The following is a 9,878-nucleotide window of genomic DNA, read 5'->3' on the forward strand; positions in this document are numbered from 1 at the left end:
TTGCAAGACGCTGTCGGAATAGCAATGCATCCGACTGAATTGGTTTAGATCCGGTTGGAAGATGCCCTGTCTGTAAAGGACACGTGCAGTGACAGTGCCAGTTTTGGTAGGAGACGGATTTTTCTCGCTGTTGCAGATCAATACAGGCATGAGCTTGCCAGGCAGGGACGGTCTTTTTGGTTTTAGGTTTGCACCATCCTAACAAGGGCTGGGCCCGTAGCTGGGGCTGCCAGGGTTGTGCAGCGCACGCGAAAGCAAGGCTGTTATTAAATGCCCAGCCCCGTCCCTCTTGCAGTCCGTGGGAGTTTTGCCACCAGTTACCAGAGGAATCGTTAGGAAGCAATTCGCTAAACTGGGAACGCCACGGCCATCAAAAGTGAAATGAGAAAGCATCAGCTGTAACATCTGGCCGTTTCTCCTTGGGAAACGGGCGCCGCTCGCTGTGCATGTCAGCCAGGACGATGGCACCCGGGAGAGACCGCGTGGCGAACGGCACAGCATCAGCACATTGGGCCAGATGGCGATTGTCTCCTCTCCGTGCGCTCAGCCCTGTGGGTGCCCGTCCCCTCCTGGAGTGCTGTGGGGTTTCCACCCCCTGTCACAGCAACCTCTGACCCCCACCCACCTTGGGCATCCTGGCAGCCCGGCCCACTCACCTTGCTGGGACTCCCCTCTGTGCTTTTGCCTTTCCACAGTCCTCAGCTTTGGGACAATCCCGGTTTCCACAGTAGTATTCAGCACCTTATCTCCCCTTCAAAAAAAAATCCTCTAAGATAATAATTATATAATTTCATATATATTATATAATAATATATATAATTCACTCTGTAACAACATAAGTCAGTTCCTCGCTCTGCCTTTCAGGACTCCCTACCAGGTTTTACCCCTTTGGTTTTTACAGTACAGACTTCTCTCTTCTTGTGCCTGTTTATTTTTTCTCAGCCCTTTTCTTCCCTCCCTGCCGCTCCCCTTTCAATTGCTACTTAGTCTTGTAGTGACCTGACTTTGAAAGCTGGCTTAAAGTAGTGTTTTAATTTTTTTTTTTTCCCAGGGATTTTATATCCCATACCGGTGAATGGGCTGAAGCACGCAGAATTTTAAAATACGCTACTTAGCTGTCAGGAAACTAAACACAAACATCTGAGACACACTTGTTAGAATTTCTTCCTTAGAAATCTGAAAGGTTTCAATGTTCTTAATATTCAACAAAAGAAAAAGGGGTCATTAGCTGGGCTCGCTGGTAGGGCGAATGCTGCAGCCTTCAAGAGCTGTAATTTGCCCACCTTGTGCCCGTTCCGAGGAACAGATCCCTCTGCTCAAGCCATCCCCAAACGCTGTGGCGTGAATGGGCAGCTGATGAATTTTTCAGTGCTGCTCCCTGCATGATGCCGGGTCTTACTGTAGCTTACTTCATGCTTTGTCAGAAACGTTCTGTTCACAGTGGCAGCAGATAATGGAGATAATGCTGGACTTTGTAGGAGAACTCTCAGATTTAAACTGTACTCGCTTGAGAGTGTCTCTGCCACATTGGCCACCTACCTGTGGCCTTGGCTCCCAAAAATGTGCCCAGAAATACAGAATCAGTAATAATTCCAGCAAAAGCCAGGGGGTTTGAGACTTTGCAATCTCCACGCTTGCACCCAAGGAGGCATCTGAAATGCTCACTGTCTGTCTGGGTTTTCTACCTGTTTCCCCTCCAGGCATCGTCCGTGCCTCCAGCGTGTTCCCCATCCTAAGCACAATATTGCTGTTGCTGGGAGGACTCTGTGTCGGAGCAGGAAGGATTTACAACAGCAAAAACAACATTATTCTCAGCGCTGGGATTCTCTTTGTTGCAGCAGGTATGTTCTCCTTCAACTGAGTCCTACAGAAGCGCTGCCTTTTTACAGCGAAAAGGACTAGGGAAATGCTAGCACCCCTTTCCTGGATCGAGGGCACTACCAACATCACCCTAGGCAAATTTCTTAAGATAAAAATATGGTTTTGAAGCTCTACAAAAAGTATATTCTAGAAAAGCCTTTAGTTTTCCTGAAAAACAAAGCTAAATCCAGTAATGTGCAATTTTTACGCTACTTTAAAAGTATTAAACATTAAATGAATCAGACGTCTCTTATATCCATGGTCTTTTTTCTTTCCCTTTCATATGATGGCAGAAAAATTTCACCTATGATAGGTGAGCCCATTTTTCACACTAGAAACATCCGAGAGAGCCAGCCACATTGTTAATAGCTTTCCCCGGAGCTCGGATTAAGCATGCTGCATTTAGATGAAAATTCAGCAAGGTGGAAGAGAACTTATCTTGATCAAGGTGAACAGCCATAGCCCTGAGCTCGAAACGTATTTTTATTATTATTCTGAATGTTAGAATCCCACTAACAATATTAGTGAGCTCCCATGAGCTGCTGCTTTCCCATCGTGACAATGAAGAGATGGGAACAAATCCTGCTGGATATTTTGGGATCCGTGCAAGCGTATGTGACCCAGATGTGGATCTGTGCTTTGTTTTTCCAGAATAAATGAAACAAGATAAACAAAAGAGTAAATAAATGTAATAAAATTTCCTGGTCATAATCCTTGAACCATTCAGGTCCAGAAAGTAATGTGGCTTAAATTTTATCTTCCCAGCCACATAACCGCTGATTTCTGTTTTTCTCTCTCTAGGACTAAGTAATATCATAGGGATTATTGTCTACATATCAAGCAATGCAGGTGACCCAAGTGACAAGCGAGATGAGGACAAAAAGAACCATTACAACTATGGTTGGTCTTTTTATTTTGGAGCCTTGTCTTTTATTGTGGCCGAAACCATAGGTGTTCTGGCTGTGAACATTTATATTGAGAAGAACAAAGAGCTGAGGTTTAAGACCAAGAGGGAATTCCTTAAGACTTCTTCCAGTTCTCCTTATGCCAGGATGCCAAGTTATAGGTACAGAAGGCGGAGGTCCAGATCCAGTTCTCGATCTACAGAGCCTTCTCCATCTAGAGACATTTCTCCAGTTGGCATGAAGATAGCAAGCACCATTCCCATGAACGAAATTTCCATGTACACCCTTTCCAGAGAGCCTTTGAAGGTTACCACGGCTGCCAGCTACAACGCAGACCAAGAAGCCAGTTTTCTGCAGGTTCACAACTTCCTTCAGAAGGAATTTAAGGAAGGACTCCATGTCAACATGGTCAACAGGAGAACGACGCCTGTTTGAAACACCTTCCTTCCTTGCGCTTTTTGAAGAAATGTCGAAACAGAATGGATCTGTCATGAAAGAGAAGGAGCGATGTTAAAATACCCCCTCACCTCTTTAATTGTGGCATGTGTTGAGGTAGCAAGTGGAGAACCTCTGGACCAACATAAAGATATTACACAATCATAGCTTTTTTTGAAGCTATTCAGAGTTTGTTTCTTTCCGTTCTTGGTGTTATGAGATGAAGGCGGTTCGTGTTCCTGCACTTTTGTAGTGTGTACAAAGTCTTGGAGAAACTGCAAAGAACTTGCCACCAGTGTGTTTTAAAGGATTACAGAAAAATTGTTGTATGACTTTTTTTTTTCTAATATCGAGATCCTTTAATACAAACTTGCAAATCTAATTTATAACCAAGCCCAAGGATGAATACGAACTACTCAAGTGAGCCACTTTCCTTTAACACAGCATAAGCTTTGCCTCTTTCAAAAAAAAATTTAAAAAGAAAAAAAGATAGTATTTTTGAAGGCAACACTTTCTACAACTGACTTGTGCTACTGAAACGGCAGAGCACCCGCATACCGAGCATTACAGACTCCCTGACGGAGTGGTAAGGGGGTCTCCCATTTCTGGGTGCAAGGCATCCCTCGGGGCAATGCAGGTGGGGGAGAAGAGGGCGGGTGCATCTTGAAACGCCTAGAAAGGGAAGGATTAAAGTAGGTGGGACTTGAGCATATTTGAAAATATCATTTCTTGCCTAACATTTAGAAAACTTGAATTCTCATTTCGACTAGCCCTAGTGCCTGATCCGGCAAGGTGCTGAGTGCTGTCTGTCAGGAGCCCCTATAGACTACGTATAGCAAGAGCGAGAAGCAGAGCTGAGCTGGGGTGGCCCGCGCAGGCGAAGCCACCGATTCCCTGCGACTGCATTCCTGTTTTCCTTACTGCTTCACAAGTGCAACACTAACGCTACTGGAAACTGAAGATACCTAAGCAATGCGCGTAAGAAAACGAGAAGCTAATGCGTTTGGACTAGCAAACCTTCCTGCAGCGACGGGACCTGAGCGTTAACAGAACAGATGACAACTTTGTATTTTTTAAAATAGAACAAAAATAATCACCGTTTATGAGATATTTATTAAACTCTTTTTATTATGAATAAGTGCCGCATGGTGCAAGGTATAGTTGCTTTTAGATGGAAATGATGGTTCAACCTAATTTAATTTATTTTGTAATGGTGAATCTACTTACATGCAGAGAGCTCACAGAAAACTCTATGCATCACCTAAGGGGGGGACTAATTCGTACCCTTTGCTTCTGTATGTTTCTAAAAAAAGTCTGGATTTTTTTTTTCTTTTAAATTTGTGCTTTCATTTTTTACACTTAGGCTTGGAATCTCAAAGCTCGAGAGCCTGGCTCAAAGGTAATATAATTTAATAGTACTCATGTTGATTTTAGTGACCACTCAGCCAAGCCATGTAAGAATGAGAGGCCAATTCCCATGGGATTCATTAGGTGCAGTGAGAAAAGAGCATCTAATTCCTGAACATTCCTTTGAACATACTCATCATCTTTGCCCATAAAATCTTTGCTACCAGAAGACTAGAGAAGTGATGACAAGAAAAAAAAAAAAAAAAAAAAAATCATTATTTGGAAAGCCTGGCTCACTGATGGTGGGAGATCTCAGTCAAACCGTTAAGATCTTTTTAGTCTTAATTTACCCTGCGATGGCTGCAGCGTCAGTAACTCGGCGGTGTTTTGGATACGAGGCTTTCAGCCAGTGGAACCAAGTTCTCCAGGGAAATCCCGGAGGACCTGCCTTAACATCCCAAAAAGCAAGTTGAACCCCCTCTGCCCCCCAGGTAAACCCTGCTTAAGCCTCTCTCCTTGCAAGAACCAAGCTACAATTCTCAATTTTAAGCAAAAGTCTTCCCCTAGTCACTGTTAAGCTCTGCCTAGCCCTCAGCCTGGCAGAGCGACATCGTTATTTTGGCAGAGGTGGGTTGGAGCCTTCATCCCTGCTTATTAAGAGTTTCCATTCAGGTTAAAACTCTGCTGGGATCCTTTTTCAAACCTCTGAACTCTGAGAGCTAAAGTGAATGGAGCAATGGGAACGATTTAAAAGTAGAAAATGTTGTGCTACTTTCTGTATCAACACACTATGGAGAAAGATGTTACACAAGCTTTTTAGAAAAATTCGAACAGAGGCAGACAAGAAAACTTTTTTACCTACTTTTCGGCTAGGACAACATAAAAGAGTTCTAAAATTATTAAAGTTCTTGATGAAAGGTTTTTTTTACAAGAATCTTTATGCTTTCAAACAATAAATTATTTCCTACTTTTTGAGACTTCGTAATATTAAAATACTTTGATTAGCTATGATAGAAGTAGAAGTTTGCAATGAAAAAAAAAACCTTCTGTCTCATTAGTGTGTCATACTAAGTGCTAATTAATTTACATCTAATTATAGTCGATGTATTTTTCAAGTGCAATTTCCCAGAACTATTTGTTTCCCACTGTGTTAATAAACTAATAGTTAGAAATAAGTCCTCATCCGTGTTTACTGTAATTAAGAATAAATCCATTCCCTTTAAACCCAGGAGTTAGATATAGGCTGTTTTTCTGAACTCACGTACATGGAACTGGAAGTTGACAGTGTGAGGTTTGCTTCGCGCATTGGTTTTGTTCTTTTCATTGTCATTCTCCAGCGAGTGTGTTTAAACCAACCATCTGATTCCAGCCTAAGTCTCAGGCTTTGCTAGAGCCCAGCTCAGACCCGCAAAGGCACGTGCAGTATTTTTGCATCACATCAGGAAAAAAAATAGTCTTGCTGAGTGTTTTGGGATGTTCCGCTTTGCCAGAGCCTCCTCCCCAAGGGCTGGGCTGGTTTGCAGCTCCCCAAGCACGATGCCCTGCTTCCGTCCAAGCCGGAGCATCTGCTCCTCCTCCAGCGGCCGCCTTTGGAAAATGGAGCTGGAGCGGGGAGATATTCACGGGATGCTCGTGGGATACAGGGTCTGGACAAGGAACAAAGGCACGGGGAGACAACAGGGACCAGAGTTTTCATCCTGTGGGAGAATGGGGGCTGCAATTTAGAACTCATGCTCTGTGTCAAATTGCAGCACAGTAATTTGTTCAACAACACAAGAAAAAAAAGTGTTGTTTCATTTGACAATTCCAGGAAAAAAAAAAATCTCAAAGAATCAGTCTTTTCCTGTCGAAAACTTTGATTTCACAAAACTGAAAGATTTGCAGCATTCCTGCCCACGAACAATGTCTTGCTCCATGGCTGACCCATCTGAACAGAATTAGATTGTGCTCGGACTTTGAAACCACTCAGTGACAGTTCAAAAAAAAAAGGAAATCATCTGTTTTTCCACATCTCTCTGGTGTCCCTGGACAGTATCGAACACAAATTAGCCCCTATTTCTCAACAAGGCCTGCAGATATTTTCATCATATCATTAACAATAATCTGTCCTTTGGTATTATCCTGTAACATACTGTAACAGCAGACCGGAAAAAAAAATGCTATTGGATCAGATTTGATTTTCTGAGAAACAAAGTTCAGGTCCATCATCAGCGCTCTCTTCCTAGTTTCTCATACACAATAGGAGCAAAAGGAGAAATCACTTCATAAGCCCGTACATCGAACAATAGATTATTTTTATATTTCCTTTTCTTTCTGTATGGATCACATATCCACAAGGGCTAATCTCTCACGTCCCTTGAGGTTACATTTCTGTCTGCAGTTCTAAAGTGTTATTTCCACTGTGCTTCAGTTCTGCTGGTATAACCACAACCATGTATAATGTACTTAATCCTTACTTTTTAAATAAACCATTTTAAATGTATTCATTTTTGTGTGGAGAAAGGTATATAGATTTTTAACTTCCAGATTTGCTGAGCTGAGATTTCTGTGTTTATTTTTTTCACATTTCTACCTGTTTTGATTGCAGCTGGGAATGCTACTGGAAGTCAATATATCAGAGGAGAAAAAACTGTTCTTGTGGTCCCACGGGCCACAAAATCTCCAAGATAAGCAATCTTCACAATATTTCCAGTCATTTGGGTTGGAAACAAAGAAAAACCTTGTTCCTAGCTTAAATTTGGCCCATGTGAGACACGCTCTGGTTTCAGTGCCTGGTTTGAGACCGGTGTGGTGGCCAGGGGCACTTGAAACCACCATCAAGAAAAATAAGCCAGTGTCTTCTGAAGTGCTAACCCCAAGCCTGTGCTTTGCCTCCACCTTTCAAGGTTTCATGTGAATTTGCTTCCAAGCATCCTCCCCTCCGTGATCTTGTCCGTTTTGCCTAAACAAAGCTCGACCCCACATGCTGAAGCTCCACGAAATCTTTGCTCTGATCTCTGCTGTAGAATCACAGCGGTACGAGCAGCACCAAACATGGGTTGGCAGTTCAGGAGCATCTCAGTCCCTGACATCCCGAACCATCCCTGTATCAGAAACAATATTTCTTCTTCAAATACTTCTTTTAACTCTACCTTCCCAGTTTCCAAGCCTCCAAATTGTCTTTAAAGATGAAGACTGCCTGCATATCTCTAGCTGCCTGCCTCTGCCCGTACATGTGATCAATGGGCACGTCTGGAAGGAGGCAGGTGATTCATCATTTCAAATGCCTCCCACACCCGGTAGCGGGACCATTTAAAGCTCAAGCCCAAAGCTGGTTCCCTTAAAGTAAAATAAATAACGGCTCTTCCCATATTGCTGAGCAAGTCTGTGGGTCCATAGTGACCTCAAGAGCTGTGGCTGTCCTGCTGTGAACAGGGACGCATCCAAAAATGATAATGTTCAAGGGGGAAGCAAAGACAGAATCATTGAGGCTTCAGCAAGTGGAAAAAGAGCCCAGCGAGGAGGATGCGGCCTTTCCTTGGAGTGAGAAAACTAACAGACATGGGAGGTGCCGAAAATAAAAGGGAATGAGGAGTTCTCTGCACCTGTCTGCAAAAGGGCTCATCTTACAGCCGACGCCGCCTCGCTTCGCCAGAGCTAAAAGGATTGCTTACCGAAACGGCACACCCAGCACGGCGGTCGGTATTTTAAGAGAACGAAGCTGCGGATCAGATGCGATGGCCAGCCCTGCTGCGACTCCATGGGGCTGGAGTCGCGAAGAGGCTGGGCTGCGTCCGGCAGTGCGGAGTCGTATCTCCTTCTTTGTGCCCATAGGAGTCTATTCTAAAAAATTTTAAAAAACAACACACACACATTTTGCTCTTGCCTTGCAATCCTTGCAGGATTTCCGCCCCAGAATTAGGGAGCTTTTGGAAGAGTGGTTGGCGATACTCCCAGGTGTCAGCCATGCGGAGCCAACCATGATCATGGTGGTCTCACCGCAGGGGCAGCGCAGGTTCAGGAGCTCGGATATTGTTAAGGAACAATGTTTGAAGAAAGCTGTTTGCTGAAAAAGCGTTCGAGCTGAGAGCAGGTCAGGCACAATCTCTTCCACCCTGGGTTATTCTCACCTGGGAGGGGTCTTCCGCAGAACATCGTTCTGCAAGAAGGGAGCCACAGAATTTGGTTGATCTGGTTGTCATAAATACTGAGGCTGGTCTGGAAGAAATACAGAAAAGTGCAAGTGCTGGGGAGCAGAGCCAAGCCAACACCTCTGCTACGGAAAAGATAACGCAATAGTTGGTCTTGAGACACCTCCTTCAGCGTTTTCCCCAGCAGAGAAGCATAATTGTGTCTCTCACTCACTGCTGCTAAAGTGCAACCAATTACAGCTCTCCCTGCTTCCCAACAGGTCCTCATTAATAATCTGTTTATATTTCATGTGATATTGATTTTTAAAAAGTGAATGCTTGCCAGCTGACACAGGGAGACTGCAGGAACCATTCCCAGAGGATTAGGTATCGTGGTCTCCTGGATGTGCAGAAAACTTTTGGGGGTTTCCCTTAGTCCTTTGCTCCTCTACAAATCAGGTTTGATTCTGCATTTGTCAGGTGCCCACCTGAGCCATGGAGCCCACCGGCCCCCCAGGGAGGGCAGCTTCACCTCCACGCTGGGACACAATTTCCCAGGCTGGGAACAGAAGCCCGGCCCATGGGCAGCAAAGCCTTTGGCTCTCGCCACGGCAGTTGCAGAGGCCACAAGCAGTGATCACCAAATACCTGCCAGCAGTCCCCCAAAACACACCAAGCTGTGCTGGGAGGAGGAGGCAGCAGCACCCTGGCAATGCGGCTACATCAGCTCTTGTAACAAACCCACGGAGCTTGGGGAGCAATAACCACACTAAATAGTTTCCTTCCTGTGGACCGGTGGCTCTAGGTCACTTTTATTGGGCTGGGGACAATATTTCACCTCAGCTGCATCAATGTGACTTTTCAGTCTCCAGGGAAGCCACTGCCACTCATGGAAGCTCATTCATACCCTCAGCTCCGCTCCGGAGGGGAAGGGAGGGTGAATTTTTCCCTTCTGATTTCACTTTAGTAGTTTCCTGGATATTATTAGGAAACTCAAAACAAAACCAAACCCTGAGGAACTTATCCAGATCGGAGGACCTAAATGAGAACAAAAAGCATAATTCCTGCCAACACTGGAAGAGACACAAAGACCAACACCAACAAAAAAATTAATGAGTTCCCACCCCTGCAGTCCTTGTAGGCTGTAATTAGTCTAACGCACGATCATTAGCATGGCTTCCTCAGCAACCAGAACCTTGCTTTGTGCCCACGTTTGCAAACA

General features: G+C 44.4%; 1 protein-coding gene across 2 annotated transcripts in view; it reads left to right on the top strand.

Annotated features, from left to right (window-relative positions):
• Positions 1-7,029, top strand: part of CACNG4 (calcium voltage-gated channel auxiliary subunit gamma 4) — a 43,585-nt gene extending 36,556 nt beyond the window's left edge. The window contains exons 3-5 of one of the 2 annotated variants that reach the window (XR_015260569.1): positions 1,701-1,841; positions 2,662-3,786; positions 3,971-7,029. Coding sequence is in view for 1 of the 2 variants with exons in the window: in XM_086762525.1 (XP_086618651.1) it covers positions 1,701-1,841; positions 2,662-3,200 (680 nt within the window). In the remaining variant the exon portion in view is untranslated. Of the gene's footprint in view, positions 1-1,700; positions 1,842-2,661 lie in introns of both variants that reach the window. The other variant, XM_086762525.1, reaches the window with a different exon arrangement.
• Positions 7,030-9,878: the final 2,849 nt, after the last annotated feature.

This window comes from Chlamydotis macqueenii, chromosome 18 (assembly GCF_036417535.1).
Source record: "Chlamydotis macqueenii isolate bChlMac1 chromosome 18, bChlMac1.mat, whole genome shotgun sequence".
NCBI classification, from domain to species: Eukaryota; Metazoa; Chordata; class Aves; order Otidiformes; family Otididae; genus Chlamydotis; species Chlamydotis macqueenii.